At 41.2% G+C, this 21,057-nt stretch overlaps 1 protein-coding gene across 5 annotated transcripts; it reads left to right on the plus strand.

Moving 5' to 3' along the window:
* Positions 1-821: 821 nt before the first annotated feature.
* LOC140883289 (rRNA (cytosine-C(5))-methyltransferase NOP2C) lies at positions 822-20,002 on the plus strand. Of its 5 annotated transcripts, XM_073289706.1 has the most exons (12): positions 1,019-1,143; positions 1,289-1,658; positions 2,031-2,178; positions 2,595-2,732; positions 2,896-2,958; positions 10,264-10,385; positions 10,850-11,039; positions 11,425-11,636; positions 12,790-12,890; positions 18,305-18,386; positions 18,896-18,957; positions 19,648-20,002. In XM_073289706.1, the coding sequence occupies exons 1-12, from the start codon at positions 1,019-1,021 to the stop codon at positions 19,760-19,762; spliced, it is 1,728 nt and encodes a 575-aa protein (XP_073145807.1). In that variant the 3' UTR covers positions 19,763-20,002. The 5 variants fall into 5 exon arrangements, 4 of the variants coding, with proteins under 4 accessions (XP_073145806.1, XP_073145807.1, XP_073145805.1 ...); XM_073289705.1 differs by adding an exon at positions 822-906 and having other exon boundaries at positions 1,025-1,143; positions 18,305-20,002; XR_012150360.1 differs by having other exon boundaries at positions 18,305-18,957; positions 19,648-19,733.
* Positions 20,003-21,057: the final 1,055 nt, after the last annotated feature.

Here is a 21,057-nt window from a genome sequence, read left to right on the forward strand (position 1 = left end):
AAGTGGTTAATCTTTTATTATCAATCCATAAAAATGACCACCATTTTTTAAAAAAAAGATGTGATGCCATAATTGGATGTAAAAAGTTATTTTTCTGTTGATAAAATGTCATAAATCTATACAAACATACATATATAAGTAAGACACGAGGTGACGTGGGAATAGATTTCCCAGCGTTGCGGGTTCGATTATCGTGTGGAACATATTTTCTGCTGAAATATTGTGGAATATGCTTCGGGAATTGGGCTATGTTGCTCCATCCTTCAGGTTCCTGCCGCTCGTGCACATACCTCAATTTAACCTTCGCATAAACCAATGACCCTCTGACTCATGTAGAATAGAATACCATTCGGGTTAACCCTTTTTTACAAATAAAGTAAATCGAATTAAACAAGTACATTTCATTGCTGAATATAATATGAAATGTTTCCGATGTTAGGAATTTTTCTCTGCTCGAAAAATATATATTTTTTATGATGATAAAATTTGCAACGGTTATTTATTTAATTTTTTTTATGTCTGGGAAACAATTTTGAGCTCTTATTTCAAACAATATCAAAATCTTTGTGAAAAAAAGCTCAATAACGCTCCCACCAATCATATCCAACAGAAATTAGAATAAAACCATTGTGTCCGGCCCATATTGGAATAACATACAAGTCAAAGGCCCAACGAATTGACGAACTTTTAAGGTTAGAGATCAGAATAAAATCATTGTAACCAGCCCATATTGGAATAACATAGAACTCAAGGCCCAACGAGTTGACGAACTTTTAATCCGAAGGACCCATATAAATCACTCGCTTCCAAAGAATGAAAAATGGAAGGGGAGTTTCCTGTTTCTTCTCCAAAACCCTTCGCAGAACCTTCCGAAGTCTCAAGCATCAGGGAAGTTCCACTCCCCAGGTATACGTACAGTCTCTCCCGCTCGCTTTCTGCGTATTTATGCGCGTAGTCGTGTGTATAGATTTTCATTTGCTAGTGTATGAAGTGATTGATACGGGCGAAGTGTTTGTGTATGCAGATGGATCCATCGGAGCGTTACTGCTACAACCCAATCTTGCGTTGGAACCCTAAGGTTGAAGACTACTTCGTGAAAGCTTATGGGGCCGACCATTTCTCTCGGATTTCGAAGTCCCTAACGTCCGTACCTTGACCTCTTTCTACTTTGATGTGAATGTATTGCGTTGGGGATTGGTTTCTTTTGTTTGTTTATTCTTTGAACTGGAGAGGAAGTTCAGTGCTCATAAAAATCATTTCTTTACCCTTTTTTTTTTTTTTCTCTAAGGCGTCCATCGTGTTACTCCTGTGTGCGGGTGAATACTCTCAAATCTACCAGTGATGTTGTTATCGAGAAGCTTTCGGCTATTTTACAGGAAAGAGGGTGGAAAAATGGTTATTCTGAAGAAGCCATTGAGCATCGTGACGCAGTGGGTAGTGCTGGGGCGCCTCGTGAATCTACTAGAACTGCTTGTGGTCCAAATGGTTCTATTGAAAGTTCACTCATTTCTAAATGTCGTATTCCCGGTCTGGACTATGTAGTATTCGTCAATGGTTTGGGGCCATTCACTGTTAACTACGAATATGAGGAGAACAATACTCCCAAAGAGGTGATTGTGAGTCGGAAATGTGCTGAAGCGGTTCTTCGGGGTGCTCAGGTAGGCATGGTGAAGCTGTTAGTTTTTGTTTTTGTCCAGTTGAATTATATTAACGATGAATAAACAATTCAAGCACATATCTGCCATGTTATTGAAAGTTTTGATTATTTCTATTTTGCAACTTCTTGTTTTCTGAATGAGGATACGAAGCATTAAGTTTGTACGTATCCACTGGACAGTATGTGTGACTTACTTTGAATCTTGAGCTTCCCTTTCCATGATAGTTCAATGGCATTTTATTTTCTTACGGGAAATCTCTTTACTTTCATGTATACATGTATTTGTTCATGGAAATTGGAATAGATTTTTTTACCAAACATGGCATACATGATACATTACGATTTTTAGCCATTTGTGCTATTGAACTATTAGGTGTATGTGCCTGGTGTTTTGGCCTGTAGTGCTCATGTAGAGAAAGGGGAACCTGTGGCAGTTTCTGTTGCTGTGGAACAGCAAGGCACTGACGGTGGATGGGGATTCGGTTTTACTCGTGGGACTGTACTTGAGGGATCGCAAACAGGTAAGAATTACCCTGTTATCAGAAACAAACTTTCTTAGAGTACTTAGTAAATTTTTGAGTGGAAATCTAGCAAAATCACTGTCAAATGTCACCACTTATTTCGATAAATCACTAATAGATGATATTTCCATGCCACTGTTATGGAGATTCATGGAAAAATGTGTTTACTTATTCATAAACAGCTTTACCAATGCCTTATAAAATCACTGAGCTGCATCGCATCAAACCAATTACGGGCATCTGATGATATGATGTTTCATTTAATTCACTCATATTTCACATTGCAGTTAAAACTTTTTGTTAATAATGCCTCATGTTTTTATGTGCTAATAATAATAAGCCTTTACTATTTCTGTGTTGCCCTCGTGGAGATAATTCTCAAAATTTTCAGGATTGATAGTTTGACTTATATGCAGACCCTTACTATTTTGAAAGAAATGGCCTCTACATTGGCCAAGGAACCACTACGATGTCCAGAGCTGGAATGTTTCGGGTATCTGAAGGAGTTGCAGTAGACTTGGATAACAGAGTATTTAAACTACCTTCCTTTCATGGTATGGTCTGTTTCTTTTTAAGACACGTGGGGTGATCCCAGTAGGACTCATGGCAGTTATTCCATGATTGCATCTTAGTTAATTGCCCATTTGTTTGCATTCAAACTTTTAATGTTTAATTTAAAGTTGATTTCGTAATATAAGTTTCTGTTACTGACTTCAGATTTACTTGGAGGTGATATATTTCTTCAGAACCTTCCTAGCATCATTACGGCGCACGCTTTAGGTTCGTATTATGCATTTCAGTTACATTTATTTGTGTTAGGATGTGTTTATATCGAGGTATTAAAATCACGATTTCATAATCTATCATTTTAGGTGCTTGGATGATTTTGATTTGGGTAAAATTGTAAACACACGCCTATCAATTTAAAGTTTTGCATTAGTACTGCAATGCATTTCAAGTACAGTCATTGTTGGTGTCATTTAAACCCGGACTTCAAATTCCTTGTACTTGTATATTTGTTCTTTATTTGTTGTGTGATACTGAAGTTTAGCATTCATTGCAACTTGCAAGTTAGTGGGAAGTGAATCTGGTTTAGTACTTGAAAATTCCAATCAAGACTGTTTGTCTGGCCCCTCGGTGTCTCTTTTTGATTTGTTCCAATGAACTTCATGCTCTTTATCTCATTGAGAACCTTGGTGATTCGTATTGAAAGGATTTATTTTTCTGATGTTCAGAATAACTACATCCTAAGGATTGTGCTGGATAAATCTTCGTATAAAAAATTTGGTTGAGAACTCTGGGCAGGATGTGTTTAAATTATATTGTAGTAGTGAGAAATTTGTTAAAAAACCTTCTGAAATAAGTTCTTTAAAGCTGTTCTCGAAACCTTATTAAAGTTGAAGGTTGTAGATATTTAATGTTTAGCCCTTCAAATCCCATCTAGTTTTTTTTTTATAAAATCCTTTATAGATGGCTTTAATACACGATGGGGGTATTGGCAGGGTGGTTTTGTTATCACGATATGCCACCGTTCATCCATCGTTCCTCTGGACCTGATGTTTTTAATAGGTTAAGTTCCAGAAATTAGTTTATAATTAATATTCTCTACACTCCAGAGAAATGAAATTTGGTCAATTACTAAATATTCTCTGGCAATATACATTTCATTTTTTTTTTTGATAGGAAACATATGTATTATATATAAAAGAAAGTGATAGATTACAAAAAGTGGACCAGCGATCCACGCTAGCTAGCTATATTCAAAGCCAAAAGTGCTTCTAACAATCTAGATCAAAGCCAATTTCCAATCTCTATACAAGTCTAACATAGACAAAGATTTAAAGTTAGAACCCTTGAGAGCCCACGTGGCAACTCTCAGTTTGATTTTATCCCAAGTTTCCTTCTCTGATTCTTCACTATCTTCAAAAACTCTTCCGTTCCTCTCCAACCAAATCGACCAACACACGCAATGAACCACTACTAGCCAAAGAACTCTCCCTTTTTCACCTAGCAAACCTCCTAGATCAGTGGCAAAAAGATCTTTCGTTGTTTTCGGGATTACCCAATATAATCCCAATTCCTTGAGGACCAGGTTCCACAAGTTCCCTGAATACGGGCAGTGAATAATCATGTGGTCTTGAGTTTCTCCTCCTTGCTTGCATAGAACACACCTGTTTGGGCTAAGGGACATGTTTGGGAGCCTCTTTTGAATCAAATCACAGGTAGGCAGTCTTTCCAACGCAGCTGTCCATGAGAAAACCTGAACCTTTGTCGGAATGGTGGCTTTCCAGATTGGGTAGAAAAGAGGGAAGCTTGGGAAACGCTCCTCTGGAAAGAAAGACTCGAAGAAGGACTTTACCGAAAAGACTCCGGAACTGTCCCAAACCCATTTCCTCACATCCTCCGCTCCCTCTACTAGTTTAACCCCCCTCAAAACTTCCAGCAGGTTACCTAACTGGCTCAATTCATCATCCCTCAACTCACGTCTAAGATGCAAGTTCCAGGTCAAAGAGTTAGAGGGAAAAGACGAATCTCGACAGACGAAGAAAGAGATCTGCCTATTGTGCTCCCTAGATATCTGAAAGATATTAGGAAATAGGTCCTTAAAACTAGAATTCTCCACCCAGCAGTCTTCCCAGAATCGAAATCTATCTCCCCCTAGAACCACTGCCCTCACGGAGTGACTGAAAGCCATATACGTCCTTGATATGAATTTCCACGGACTTCTAAACGTGTTATGTCTAGCCAATCTCGCATCCCATCCATTCTCTTGAACTCCATATTTGCTCGCTATGACTTTCTTCCAAAAAGTGTCCCCCTCCGAAGAAAATCTCCACCACCATTTACCCAACAGAGCCTTGTTCCGAAGGCATAGGTTACCTATTCCCAATCCTCCTCTATCTTTAGGTCTACAAACTTTGTCCCAACCTACCAGGTGGCAATGAGCCTCCCCATCCGGTCCATCCGCATAAGTTTCTCCATATCCTCTGCAACACCTCTTGGGATCCGAAACAGCGACAAGCAGTACACGGGGAGAGCACTCATTACTGCCGAGATTAGCGTTAGTCTGCCACCTCTCGAAAGGAAGGCTTTCTTCCATCCAGCTAACCTTTTGGACATCTTGAAGGTTACCGGCTCCCAGAATGAGACCCTTAAGGGGTTCCCTCCCAATGGCACTCCTAGGTATTGAATAGGCCATGCTTCCACCCCACAGCCGATCTCCCTAGCCAACCCTTCCTCCACTTCTTTATCACAATTACAGCTCAAGAGGGCACTTTTGTCCTTATTGATTTTCAAACCGGACATATCACAAAAAACAACCAGAATATCCATCAGCAGCCTCACGTGATCCTCATTAAGCGCAAAAAACAAAGCGTCATCGGCAAATTGAATGTGAGAGACCTCAACTCTATCCCTCCCTATCTCCCAACCTCTAAAGATGTTTGACGCCTTTGCCTTGTCAATCAAGCGTCCCAAAACATCCGCCACCAAGTTAAATAAGAACGGGGACAGCGGGTCTCCCTGTCGTAACCCTTTCTCCCCCTTAAAAGTGCCAGTCGGTCTCCCGTTGACAATAACCGAAAATTTTACATTGTTGAGGCATCCATTAATCCATTTCCTCCATCTATTCCCAAATCCTTTCTTTAAGGAGAACAAAATCCAGAAATCTCCAATTAACGTTGCCATAAGCCTTCTCAAAGTCAGCCTTGAAAACCCATCCTTTTTTCTTTTTCATTCTGAATTCCTCCACTGTCTCATTCGCTATCAAACAGCAATCTAAGATTTGACGGCCTTCAATGAATGCACACTGTGAATGTGCAATTGTGATCTCAAGCACCTTCTTAAGACGCGAAGCTAGCACCTTAGCAATTATCTTGTAAAGACTAGTGACTAGGCTAATCGGTCTAAAGTCCCTAATGCGTAGTGACTCTTTCTTTTTTTTGGTACCAAACAAATGTATGTCTCATTCGTTACTCCATTCACAACACCTCCCTCATAAAATTCCTTAAACACTCTCTTTAAGTCCTCTTTGATCGTTAGCCAACACTCCTTAAAAACTTCCATTGAGAAACCATCCGGTCCCGGAGCTTTTGATCCTTCACAATCAAACACTGCTTTTTTAATTTCCTCCTCTGTAAAAGGTAGCTCGAGCTGCTCCATAGAATCTCCGTCAATTGCGCTCCATTCGACCCCTTCAATACCCCACCCCCCTCTCTCTGGTTCGCTATAGAGTTTTGTGAAAAACTCTATAATTGCTGATCTGATAATTTCTTTATTGGAGCTCACAGTTCCGTCTTCCAATTCCAACCTCTCTATACTTGTCCTGCTTCTCCGTTGGCTAAGTAACGAATGGAAAAACTTTGAGTTACAATCCCCTTCCTTTACCCATTTGACTTTTGCCTTCTGGGCTTCCATTTGCAATTTCCTACATGTTAACTCCTCTAACTCAGCTTTGACAGCTCTTCTTTCCTCCGCCACAGTATCCGATCCCGTACCTTCCCATTCTTGAGTATCCAGCATTTGAATCTTGCTTTCCAGCTCATATCTCCTCAAGTCTAGGTTTCCAAAAGTTTGTACATTCCACCTCTTAATCTCCGATTTCGTTCCCTTCAGTTTGCTCATAAATTTGTAGCCTTCCCATCCTTGAGGATTCTGATTCGACCACCAGTTGTTGAATTCCTCCTTGAAGGTCTTGTGCTTAAGCCAAATATTTTCAAATCTGAAGGGTGTAGGCCCCCACTCTTCCTTCGATGTATTCAGGATCAAAGGAAAGTGATCGGAAGTAATTCTCGGTAGCACTTATTGCCTTCCGCACCCAAACACCTCTTTCCATCCCCCCGATAGCAAGAATCTATCCAGCCTACACCAAATGGGTGAAGCCCTCATATTTGACCAAGTGAATTTTGCGTTCAACAAGGGAGGATCATACAGTTCTAGCTCGTTAATCAAAGCGTCAAAAGCTCTCATGCTACTGGTTAACGTGCTGCTGTTCATTTTCTCGCTTAATGTTCTGACCACATTAAAATCTCCACCTACACACCATAACGGCCCACAAATCTCCTTCAAACCTGCTAATTCATCCCAAAAAAACTGTCGAGCTCTTGGTCCGCATGGCCCGTAGACTGCCGAAAACCACCACGTTGAGTTGGTATCCTTTACTATTTCAATAGATACAGAAAATTCCCCAATCAAATTATCCTTCACTATCACCGTCCGGGGATCCCACGCCACCAAAATGCCACCAGATCTGCCCAACGCCGGTAATTCCACCCATTCTATAAATCTTGATTTCCATAGGCTTGCTAAGTACCTCCTATCCACCCGCTGTCTTTTAGTTTCCAAAAGGACCACAATATCCGGCTTCTCTCTACGTAGTATTGTTCTAATCAGCCCTCTCCTACTGCTCGAGCCTCCCCCTCTAATGTTTCATGAAAAAATCCGCATAAAACAACTGTATCGCCCTAAGTAGACCACACCTTGGGACTCTTTAGTTTAAGACCACAGCTTCTGGAATTCCAAAGCTGACTCTTCTCACCTTCAATTTATCGAGACAATCTTTGATTAATTCCTCCTTAACAGCCGCCGAAACCCCAGCCTCCTCCTTTCTTGCTCGCTCCTTCGACGTTAATGGCTTATCAATCACCCTTGGGCTCGGTTCTACCCCCCCTGCACCTACCCCCCTCCCAACAGAAAACAAAAGATTTGAAGGGTTAAAAGGGCTGGGATTGACTGGAATCGCCAACGGATCCGACTTGGGTTCAGAATCGCTCACGTGTCCCTGTGAAGGAATAGAGTACGAACCTGTGTCTGGTGCGAAGATGCCCCTCATGTCCTCGAGACATGAGCTTGACGGGGAATTGACAAGGGATTCGCCTACTACTGAACTATCGGTGAACGAATCAGAATCCTCCGAAGACAAATCGCCCCCTGTTTCTTGAAGAATCTCATCCTCAATAACCCCCAAGCAGTCACTTGTATGACCTTGTAAACCAATTCCTAACGGGTCTGTGTACCAATTCCCTTCACTGTTCCCAGCGTTTCCTGCAGCTCTTTCTTGTCTTCTTGAGTACACAAACCTAAAATGTGGAGATGAAGGACTCTCCAACCCTTTGCCCTTCTCTTTAGAATTCGTCTCTGTTGTAGCCTCTTCAAACGCCCTCAAGGGCTGAATTATTCTTCGTTGAAATTCGCCCACCACTTTTGGGCATAACCTTTTCAGAATTTTAACTTGACAACCTCCTAGAATAGGTTCTGAAGCCCATGATCTATCACTGCTGCCTCCTGCTTCCAAAGGGGTTCGATGCGGGATCCCCTTATCTGAAATATTCTCCACTATCACGTCCTTTTCACTATTCCGGTTGTTAACAGCTACTTGCCCCTTAAGCCTATCTACTAGATGCACTGTTTCGGTCTTTTTCATTCCTTGTTTACCATCGACTTCCAAAGAGGGATCCTTTCCTAATACTACTGCTTCCTTCCCTGCTCGTCGTCCTATTATCCCTTTAGGTCCGTTCATCACTGCTTGAGCGTACGAGCGCTTTTCATAATACTCGTAAGCTGCTGGGTTAACCGTTACCACTTCAAGTCGCACCATCAAGAGGCCTCGATGTGTTGGAATTTGCACAAAGCCGTTGATGAATCCTCCTTGTGGCCCGACCACCTTAATTTTGGCAGCTGACAAATCTCGAAGAAAGATGGTGTCTTGGCTAATATCCAGTAATCCTCCACACAGTTCCCCCACCCTCCTGAATAGATCATTTGACCATAAATCCCAAGGCAAGCCAAAGATCCTAACCCAGCTATTGCAGCAAGCAAACATCTCTACTTCACTATTGATCTCTGCTCTCCAACTTTCAAAAAACAGCGTCACCCCTCTATCAAAATAGCCTTTCTTCAACCCCACGAAATAAGACGCCTCCTCTGCATTTCTAGGCCACCATGCTGCCTTATTGGCCTGGAATGGGAATATCTCTATCTTTCTCTTAACATCCTGGCTTAAAACAGAAACCACCGCCTCCCAAGAAATATTGACCCGTGCCTTGGTGATGATGATAGCTTTCTGCCACTCCTTTACTGAGCAGGGGTGGATATTCTCGTTAGCCAAGAGGTGTTGCGTTTCCATGTTCTCCATCTTCTTGGTTTCTCGCTGCTTCGAACAATCGACTCCCTTTCTATCTCTGCCATAAGCCGAGGCATTGGTGTTCTCCCTTTGTAAAAAGAAGCGTAGATGATTGGCCAGCTTAATCCAGCCACCCTCTGCACAACCACTGGGGATGATTACACGCTGCTTGACGCCCCCCTGCGCTATTTTCAACACTTCCAGAAACCTGCCTCTATTGTTGAAGTACTTGTGCGTGGATACCACAGCTTCCTGCCCTCTGAACTTGTTGAAGACGGGGCTAGAGATAGGATTCTTTATGAACTCCCAAAGTTTCGCCCAAAGCCACTTCGCGGAAATGACGTCTAACTCCAGAGGGAAACTCGCATTCCTCGTTCTTTCGATCAGGCAAATCGAAGCCCCTTTCTGGCCCTTTCTGATAATGAACAGCTTCTGTTCGATTCTGACATCCTTCGTCACTAGTGTAGACCTTCTCTCGTAGGACCCCGATCTGTACTGGTTCTTCGCTTGTGTAGACCTTCTCTCGTGGAACCCCGATCTGAACTGCCCACGCCCAACCCACCTTGGCATCGTAGTCGGAAATGCTTCAAAGTCAAGATAAAGCTGGAAAAAGAAAGAAGAAAGGTTCTAGGAAGGAAGCGAAAAAAGGTTCGGGATTAGTAGGGAGATGGGAGGCAGGGAGGAGAGAGAAGAAAAGGGCGGGAAGAAGAGTTAAGGGCTAAGGTTGGTCGGATCTATGGTCGGAAATATGAGGGGAAGAAGGAGGGGGGTGGGCTAGGCGTAGACATCGCGACGGGAGGGTTTTTCTTAGAGAGAGAAATTTCGGTTTGGCTGTGTAGCTCGGCAATATACATTTCATTTGTTCAAGTACATCTTAAATTTCTTTCAAATTGCTTGACCACGTAGTCGTTTCGCTTCTATTCGTTTGTACGTCTCTGCAAGTTTCCCCTTCATTTTTCTCACAGATCCTAGAGAGGGGGAGAGGATACTGGATATGTGTGCGGCTCCTGGAGGGAAAACTACAGCAATTGCCATTCTCATGAAGGATAAAGGAGAAGTTATTGCAGTTGATAGGTCTCATAATAAGGTGCACACAGGTGATTTTGAATGTCTTCATCTTTTTATGTTTTGATACATTTAAAGCTCCAAATGAAATATTGTTCATGTGCATGATTCTTGTTCTTGTAGTTCATACATCGTAGATATTCTGCTCTCTAAAATTCCTAGATTTTGCTGCTGATTTGATGATTCTATGAATGACAACACCACTTAAGGTGCTATCCTGGCACCCAAATAACATGGACCTCCTTGATACCAATTCCATAGTATGTACGAGGGAACTGTATATAGCCATACAAATGAGTAAGCATTAACGCGAGTCGCTAAGTCCTGAGCCTTTTAGTTTGCTCATTGAGATTTATAACTCAGAGATGCAGAGCAACTATCCTCTTGTTTGCTATCAATAAAAAGTTCTTTCTGTACATAGGTTTTGTCTCTCTTTTTTTATGGATTGGATTATATTTTTGACTTCATTGATATATTATAACGCAGGTGCTTAACATCCAGAAATTGGCTGCTGAACTGGGCTTAGGATGCATATCCACTTACAAACTTGATGCGCTGAAATCTGTGCGTAGATCTGTTAACATTGATGCCCCTAATTGTGGAAAAACTGAAGGAATACAATTATCAGATTCATCAATAGCAGGAATGGAGAATATCTCTGTGGGTGGTAGATATGGTTAGTCCTCCATATATTTTAATATTGCGATGAATTCTTATTTTCTTCCTTTACCTGGAGGGCATAACAAGATGGAAGATGCAAGGACCATCCAGAAAATTAAAACATATTATTTATTTATGATTTATGAGTTACGTTGTGGAGATTTGCTGTCAAAACTGAATTACTTCCATGATTTATTTCAGTGCATTAAGGGGTAGGATAACTGTGGATGAATTTTGGTCCGGTGGTAATTAATCATGAGTTCAATATAAGATGAGAAATACGGAAAATGTGGAAACTTGATAAAAAATATGACTTGATGATGTTGTCCAAGTTCATTCTTAATGCCTACATTTCTAACCCCTTGTCTTCATATTTTTTCCCTTGGAACCCAATAAATTAGATACTTCCGAGCAATTGAGGAACCATAATTGCACGAATAAGGCTGATGCCAGGAATACCAACAGAAAAATGAGAAATGGGCCTGGAAGAAATAACTGTTTGGGTCATAGAGTTGAGAAATCTGATGGGTTTTCACCAAATAGCTTTGATCGAGTTCTGCTTGATGCTCCTTGTTCTGCTCTTGGTCTGAGACCTCGCTTGTTTGCTGGAGAGGTAAGGAAGATTTCTTAATTGCTATACTTGCGTATAATAATTTTTTAAAGTTCAATGGTTAGATTCGTTCACCATATGTGGATTACAGCTGGCATCTGAGTTGCATTAACTCAGTTCATTATGTGTTTTCAGGTCTATATGGTTTTGTTGAGATTTGATACTCGTGGAGTTTTCGAATTTATTTTGAGAAAAAGGAATGGGTAGATTGCGAGTACTTTTGTAATATTTACCCTATGGAGTGTCATTATTGTCACCAGATATCGGGCCTGAATTAGTTTATATCATTTTCTAGGTGGAACAGCCCACATCTTTTTACTAGCTTAGGATAACCCACAATTTGGTTTTGCCAGTTAACTCATAGCTCGAACTAACTATACTGAATATCATTATCGTTTAATCCTTGATATTTTGGATGCTGTTCATAATTTCTTGAATTTATCTGTATTGTGGAGTGTGTTCCTATTTTTTTGGATGAGGCAAGTTTAAGTGATCTTTTGATAATTGATCTCAATCCATATTAAAAGAGCTTGTTTTGCCTGAGAGTATGAAATATACTGCAAATCTGTGACGATTCTAGTCAAGCTGCTTGCAACAAGCAGCAGTTTTGTCAAATAGGGGCTGTGAATAAGACTTCAGTTTACGGTTTACCCAAGTCGCTTTTCCCTACGCTGTTCTATATCATTGAAGCTGTTGTGAGAAAAGTGAAGAAATTAATTCTGGCTGCCATCTGATTTCTGTTATCGTAGATAGCTTATTCCTATGCAATTAAGTTCATATTTGTAACTAAAATGCGAATAAATATAATCTTGTCATGATTTTCTTTGTGGTTCCATTTTATTTTATTTTTTTTGGTTTTGGTTTCTTTCGCTTCACATCACTTGCTATGGATGACTTGAATTTGAGAAATATGGTTTGCACTTTTTTTCTACCAATCTTTTTCTATTTGACCATGTATAATTTTTTCTTAGTTCAAGGATCGTGGATTCCCAGCATTCGGGGCTCATGTTTTTCTATTTTTTTTATTTTAATAATGCTGGGGAAGTTTATATATCTTGCGTCCTGCTTCTTATTTGTTTTCCTATTTTTTTTAGCAATGCTGGGAATTTATATACCTTGGGTTTCTGTCCTTCATTATGGTGTCTCCTATGTGTAGGAGACAATTGAATCATTACGAAGCCATGCTAAGTATCAGAGACGAATGTTTGACCAGGCTGTGCAGCTTGTTCGCCCTGGTGGTGTTATTGTGTATTCCACGTAAGTATTCGATTTTGATGTAATCCATCCGACTTTTTGTCCGCGTAAGTATTCGATTTTGATGTAATCCATCCGACTTTTTGTTTCATTATTTGTACCTTATGCTTATTGGGGTAGAGTATGATAGCATGTGATATCCCGCTGCATATTGATACGGGTATAGATGTATTGGGCCAAATTAAATCTAAGAAGCCCAACATACAGTTTGTATATTCTAGAAGGAAGAAACGAGAAGGGCGGGAGAATTAGTTATAAGATATGTGGAAAGCGTGATGTAGAGCATTCTGTTATTTTGGAAGCCTTTACTAGCAGTGCTAGGGGAAGTGTATAAACACTTTTTACAGAGGAAACTCTGGGATTTATATATTGAATTCCATACTTACGTACCTTGCTTGTGTTGTTCCTATTCATTACGGTGTTTCCGTGAGTTTATCTCGAGCTCAGGTGATTCATCTTATCAATTGGTCCGACCTGCCGGATACCTGAGCACGGAAGAACAATGGCGGCGACTAGATCTGAGGCGAGAATCGAGGCGTTGGAAAATTTGGTAATCACTATGAAGGAGGATGTGTTGGGATTACAGAGCGATATGGGTCTCGTGAAGAAAGCATTAGGGGAGATGTCGGAGATCAAGGCGATGTTAACCAGTCTGGTGAAGGGGAAAACGGTGAACCTGGAGGTGGAGGATGAGCAACCAATTGGTGAGACCAATATTTCCACGACTAACGTTGATGGAAAGGGTTCACTCAAAGGCGATCGATGGGAGGATTCGGGAGAGGTAAGACAATTATTGAAGCGAGTAGAATTACCGAGTTTTAATGGGGATGATCCGGTTGGATGGATAGGGAAGGCAGAGCAATTTTTCGAGCTTCATGATACGGCGAAGGGGGATCGCTTGAAAATCGCTTATATCTGTCTCGAAGGAATGGTAGTTCATTGGTTCTGCTGGATTCGTACAAAAATTCCGGACATGGACTGGGAGAGATTTGCTGCAGAACTTATCAGGCGTTACAGTGATCGGAAGGCTGCAAATCCGTTTGAATTGCTAGCGTCGTTGCAGCAGGGACAAGGATCGGTGGAAGAGTATATCGGCCGATATGAAGTGTTAATGGCGCAGATCGGGGATCTACCAGAGAATCAGGCGATGGGTTACTTCTTAAGTGGACTACGGGAGGAGATCCGGAAACACATTCGGATTCATGAGCCCAAAACAATCATCCGGGCTATGGATTTAGCCCGCAATATAGAAGACTTGGTGTTGGGAAAGCCCAGCAGTCCAGCTTTTACTTCCTTCAGATCGGGCTACATGAGTGACTTTGGGTGGGCCCTAGAATGGAAGGCCGAAGAGTTACTAATGGGCTGTGGGGCAGAAAAATCGATGCAATATCAGAATCTCAGGAGCGGCGGCCATCGCTGGACAACTCTTTGACGAGGTCCAAGCAATCGACAGTGGGAAGCGTGGGTCAGGAGCGAGGAGGTGGTTCGATGGGGGTATCCCAAAGGGGGCGTGAGGGAAGAATCGTGTCTCACCAAGAGTATCTACGGCGTAAAGAGAAGGGTCTCTGTTTCAAGTGTGGAGAACCCTTCAAACCAGTGCATAAGTGTGCGTCCAAGAGCATGCGGGTTACAATTTTGATGGATGAGGAAGACGATAGTCTGGAGGAGAGTGGAATCGAGCCAGTTAGCGATGAAGGGGGGCAACAGCCTCCGGTAACTACCACGGACTGTGGAACGTTACAACTACCCTTATATGCTGTGGGAGGAGTGAACGGGGCTCAAACGATGAAGTTCATGGCCAAAATTGGGGGTACGACAGTGATTACCATGGTGGACAGCGGAGCGAGTCATAATTTCGTGTCCAAGAAATTCATCACTGACAAAGGGTTATCGTATGGAGTCTATTTGGGAGATGGTTGTCGTGTAGATTGCCAAGGGGTTTGTAAGAATATGTCGGTTGATCTTGGGGTCTGTCAAACGACTATCAATGGCTATTTATTTGAATTAGGAGGGGTGGACTTGATATTGGGGGTCGATTGGCTTAGAACACTGGGGGAAGTCAAGGTCGATTGGAGTCAGATGATCATGAAGTTTGTCCAGGAAGGGCAGGAGTTGATATTAAAGGGTGACCCAACTTTACACAGATCACTGGTGTCCCTACGTTCTCTGACTAAAACAGGGGATGTTTTTTGTGGAGCCGTGTGGGTCACCGAAGCTGCAGCAACCGCCCTGGAAGCCAAAGTGGAACCACATACACCAGGGGAGATTGCGGACTTATTGTCTCAATTTGCAGATCTGTTTACCCTTCCAACAGGGCTTCCTCCTATGCGTAATCAGTCTCATTCAATATGTATTAGAGATGGCTGCGGTCCAGTGGTTGTACGACCTTACAGGTATGCTCATTGTCAGAAAAACGAGATGGAGAGATTGGTCAAAGAAATGTTGGGAGCTGGGGTAATTCAACCAAGTTATAGCCCGTATTCCAGTCCAGTGGTTCTCATTAAGAAGGACGGTAGCTGGCGTTTTTGTGTTGACTACAGAGCTTTAAATGAGATCACAATCGCAAACAAATATCCTATTCCGGTGGTGGATGAACTTTTGGATGAATTACACGGGGCACACCATTTCTCTAAGCTGGACTTACGTTCGGGTTATCATCGAATAAGAATGGCACCTGAAGATGTGCCAAAGACCGCATTCCGCACACATTCGGGTCATTATGAATTTCTGGTCATGCCCTTTGGGCTCAAAAACGCCCCAGCTACTTTTCAAGCTACAATGAATGATGTGCTGCGTCCATACCTCAGGATATTCGTGTTAGTTTTTTTTGATGATATACTTATATACAGTAAATCATGGGAGGAGCATTTGGAGCACTTAAGGATTGTTTTTGGGGTGTTGCGGCAGCACAAGCTCCTGCTTAATGAAAAGAAATGTCATTTTGGTTCCACGCATGTCGAGTATTTGGGCCATGTTATCTCGGGGCAAGGAGTGGCTATGGATAACGCCAAAATAGCGGCAGTACGGGCATGGCCTATTCCTAAATCAGTGCGGGGAGTACGTGGATTTCTTGGTCTAACTGGATATTACAGGAAATTCATTAAGGGATATGGTTTGATCGCTAAACCCTTAACGGAACTCTTGAAGAAGAATAACTTCAAGTGGGATGTAGCAGCCCAAGGGGCCTTTGAACAACTACAAACAGCTGTGTGTACTGCCCCTGTTTTGAGCTTACCAGATTTTGCCAAACCATTTGTGGTAGAGTGTGATGCATCAGGAAGGGGGATTGGAGCAGTGCTGTCTCAAGAGGGGCGACCAATTGCTTTCTATAGTAAGGCACTTACAACAAGGGCTCTATCGAAATCGACTTATGAAAAAGAGCTTATGTCTTTGGTTATGGCTATTCAATTTTGGAGACCTTATTTGCAAGGCCGACGATTTATGGTACTAACTGATCACAAATCCCTGAAATGTTTGCTCCAACAGCGGATTAATACACCGGACCAACAACATTGGTTGGCCAAATTGTTGGGGTATGATTTTGAAATTCAATATAGAGCTGGCAAATCAAATGGCGCAGCTGATGCACTATCTCGCAGAAACGACAGTGGTGAGTTATTGAGTCTCTCCATGCCGGTATGGATTGTGTGGGAGGCACTGGGGGCAGCCGTAAGGGCCGATCCATATCTCCAAGGGGTTATTCATAAATTACAGGCTAACCCTACTGAGGTGTCACATTATGCACTGATCAACGACAGATTGTTCTATGATGACCAAGTGGTCATTCCAAAAAATTCTCAGTGGGTTCCCAAACTCTTAGAAGAATTTCATACTTCCCCTGTGGGAGGGCACTCAGGTGCTTTTCGCACCCTCAAGAAAATTGCAGCAGTTTTTTTATTGGCACGGGATGCGTGCAGATGTGCATCACTTCGTCGCAGCCTGTCTCATCTGTCAATGACAAAAATACTCGGCCATTTCACCGGCGGGTCTGTTGCAAGCCTTACCCTTGCCTACGGCTATTTGGGAAGATATAGCTCTTGATTTCATCACTGGTTTACCTAAGTCTAAAGGGTTTGACATAATCATGGTGGTGATAGACCGGTTATCTAAGGCAGCCCACTTTATTCTTCTTCGACATCCTATTACTGCCAAATCCGTAGCTGAGGCATTTGCTAAAGAGGTCATCCGGCTTCATGGGGTTCCAAGGTCAGTGGTGAGTGATCGGGATCCAATCTTTTTAAGTAATTTTTGGAAGGAATTATTTCAAAGGCAAGGCACGAAGTTAAAAATGAGTTCATCATACCATCCAGAAACGGATGGCCAATCGGAGGTACTTAACCGCTGTTTGGAGACTTATCTACGTTGCTTTGCTTGTGAGCAACCTAAATCATGGGCCGACTGGATTGCATGGGCTGAGTATTGGTACAATACTACTTTTCATTCTTCAGCTGGCATGACTCCATTCGAGGCGGTGTATGGCCGTAAACCACCATCTGTAATACAGTTCGTCCCAGGAGAGTCTCAGGTGGCGGCAGTGTCCCAGGCTTTAGAAGACAGAGATGAATTATTGCGCCAACTGAAGTTTAATTTACATCGCGCACAACAGCGGATGATCATGACAGCTAATAAACACAGGCGAGATGTGGAATTCGCAGTGGATGATTGGGTCTTTCTCAAGTTACGTCCGCATCGCCAACAATCCATTTGCAAACGTGTGTATCAGAAATTGGCAGCTCGCTATTATGGTCCATTTCAAATTATTCGCAGGGTTGGGGCAGTGGCATATGAGTTAGCTTTACCAAAAGATTCGAGAGTTCATCCTGTTTTTCATGTCTCATGCTTAAAAAGGGCGGTGGGACATCTGCCCGACAGCAACTCACATCTTCCGGAGGACTTGGAGTCAGCACTGTTCTTCAAGTACACCCCAGAGGTGGTGCTGGCCACCCGCTTCAAGAACAGGGGGCTGGAACCGGTGCAACAATGGCTGGTGAAGTGGACAGGACAGACAGTGGAAGAGGCGACCTGGGAAGACGCCGCGGTGCTGCAATCTCAATTCCCGGAGCTTAGCCTTGAGGACAAGGCTACTTTTAAGGGAAAGGGTATTGATACAGGTATAGATGTATTGGGCCAAATTAAATCTAAGAAGCCCAACATACAGTTTGTATATTCTAGAAGGAAGAAACGAGAAGGGCGGGAGAATTAGTTATAAGATATGTGGAAAGCGTGATGTAGAGCATTCTGTTATTTTGGAAGCCTTTACTAGCAGTGCTAGGGGAAGTGTATAAACACTTTTTACAGAGAAAACTCTGGGATTTATATATTCAATTCCATACTTACGTACCTTGCTTGTGTTGTTCCTATTCATTACGGTGTTTCCGTGAGTTTATCTTGAGCTCAGGTGATTCATCTTATCACAGATGTACCATAAATCCCGGAGAAAATGAAGCATTAGTTCGATATGCATTGGATACATATGCATTTCTTTCATTGGCATCACAGGTTAGAAAAGAGTTTTTGAATTTCATTTATATCATTAAATACTCGTTTAATGCTCTGATCAGCTCTCCGCAAGCAATACTTTATGCTAACGAGTTGAGTTCTGCTATTGGAGTTGGAAATTGTATCGAACTCAATAAGTTGATTGCATTCTTATCTAAGCTCTTAAATGAGTTTCTTTTTGTCACTAACCTTCTTGTTGCAAATTATTATTATTATTTAAGAAACACTGCTGGGGATATGATGAGAGATGGCAACCCCCATCTCTTTTCTTTTTTTTTTTTTTCAAAAAAAAAAAAGCAATACATGAGAAGGAGACTAGGTCAAACCTCTCGTGAAAGCAAATTACAAGAATTTGGGTTCAATCCTTGTTGCAAATCACGACATCATAGAAAATGTCATGGTTAATGTCATTTATGAAAGCTACTGTTCGGACTGCGAGATGGAGGTTGATCCATCTGGTTTCTCTAGCTAAGATTGATATATTACATATCTTTGATCATTCAATGTAGAATCCAAAGGTAGGGGGCCCTGGTCTTGTTGGTGCTTGTCAATTTCCTGATGGATACCTGGAGTAAGTCAATCATTTTGTTTCTTGTCACTCTTTATTTATTTTATTAACTAATTTGCTGACATTTAGGTAGCGTTTGATTAGTTTGCAATCATGGTTATTAAATGTACACGATAGTGATGTGAAATGATCCTTTAGGCGCCCCTGATATTCCTAAGAACTTGGGGGTGGTTGAGAGATGGTTTGGGTCAAGCAGTCTGAAATTCCCCTTGCCGTAAGTCGAAGGTTACTTCATATAGGTTTACTGCTAATGAATCCCCATTAAGACGGCATGGTTAAAGTCTCTACAATTCCGCTAATGCCAAGTGACATATTGCACTGAACTAAAGTCAGAGCCTTTGTGTTTAATGTTATAATTAATTACCTCCATAACTCGTCCATGCCCATTTTCTAATGTTAAACTAACAGGTCGTTCCTGCGGCCACTGTTTTCCTCAATGGACTAGAGTGGAAGTGCAAGATTCCGATCATTGGGGATTCTCTGTAAACCTACTATGAGATGTCATTAATGTGAATAGCCAGAATATCTTCTAAAACTTGATATCTTCAATCCATTACCAATTAATTTATGACATCTTTATTCGATTTGGTTATGCAGAGCATTTTTGCGTCAACATTCTATCAACTTCTTGTCCTTTCAAATACACTCCAGCGTTGCCCTCACGCATTTTGTGATTTATGTTATATTTGTCAGGGAATGGTTAAAACCTGGTGAAGAAGATCTTGTCCAGAGATTTGATCCATCATCTTCACTTGATACCATAGGCTTTTTCATTGCCAAGTTTAATGTGGGTTCAAAAGATATCTGAATTGTAATACCAGAGAAGTGGTTTTTTCCTGTTCTTTTGACCCTCGTTTCTTGTAAGGTTGGGGCACGAGGGCATACTTATCGAATTGAAACCAGGTAAACTTGGGGGTTTTAAGGTGTCAGGTTTACCTATAGTTCATTCTGAATATGGAACCTAAAATTTAAATGCTGTAATTCATGAACATTTTCTTGGGGACTTCGTCGCTTATGTGATTTAGATTTTTGTGCCTTCGAGCAAAGACCGTCCTTACTCATGCTTAGTGTTTTTTATTTTTCTCTGCTGTTTCGTGTGAATCAATATATCCATATACCATTGTAACTTCCACTTGCAAATGGCGGTCATATAAGGGTGTAACGAGTCAAGATTTGAACCTTTCTTGAGTGGTCCATGTTTATGAAGCACGTCCAACGCTTTTCTATGACCCCTGCCCTACGATGTTTCTTACTTGCACATCATCGGAGCATTTTTCCTTTCGTCGAGGTTGAAAGTTGAAACTTGCCTTGGTTCAAGTTTTTACTTGGGGACTTTTTAAAATATCGATAGAAAGCAAGGAAAAGGAAAAGAAAAAATATTTTTATAAAACTTGTATTTTTAAAAAATATTGTAGTTTTTTTTTCCCACAAAATAAGTCTTTCTAGTCTAGCGCATTTGGTATCGAGAATCTGGAGATCTCACCATCTAAATTGTGCACATGAAAATATTGGCATTCTTTCTTTAAGTAAACAGGAATGATATTGAATCATTGTCGATCCAACCCTACGATATCGTTTGGTACATGAGATGAAAGTTGGATGAAACATAAATTACCATTGTGTGAAATTGACAATGGTAATTATCCATGGAATTTGTGAAGGATGAGTGTCATATAAGGTAACAATAATGCTACAAAATAAAAAACATACAAAACAACATATTATTCATATCTATGTCTTGCTTATTCACATCTCATCATGTTTTTATTCATCTATCGTACATCTCATCCATGATACCAAACAATATCTACGGTGGCTAAAATAAAACTAGATATAAAAAAATAAAATAAAAACAAAACAAGATTTATTATAAGTACATTGTTCCCGTTTTATATATATATATATATATATATATATTATCCATCACGATTTTTATTTTTGCTCAATATTAACTAGAAAAATATGGTTACAGCAATTAATATTTTCCAAAATAAAAGAAGAAAAATTACAACAATAAGATCAGATTCACTGCATACAATTAAAAAAATAGCAATGATGGAGGGATTCAATCCAAAGGCCTCAACATTGGTAAAACATTAGTAT

This window comes from Henckelia pumila, chromosome 2 (genome assembly GCF_033568475.1).
Source record: "Henckelia pumila isolate YLH828 chromosome 2, ASM3356847v2, whole genome shotgun sequence".
In the NCBI taxonomy this organism is placed as follows: Eukaryota; Viridiplantae; Streptophyta; class Magnoliopsida; order Lamiales; family Gesneriaceae; genus Henckelia; species Henckelia pumila.

What these genes read in the sequence shown, in the direction of transcription:
- LOC140883289 (XM_073289704.1), top strand. Translation starts at nt 1,019, where the DNA reads ATGCAGATGGATCCATCGGAGCGTTACTGCTACAACCCAATCTTGCGT. An exon ending in CGGTTCTTCGGGGTGCTCAG is followed by an intron (nt 1,659 to 2,030) that starts GTAGGCATGGTG and finishes TTGAACTATTAG; the next exon opens with GTGTATGTGCCTGGTGTTTT. An exon ending in CATTACGGCGCACGCTTTAG is followed by an intron (nt 2,959 to 10,263) that starts GTTCGTATTATG and finishes TTTTTCTCACAG; the next exon opens with ATCCTAGAGAGGGGGAGAGG.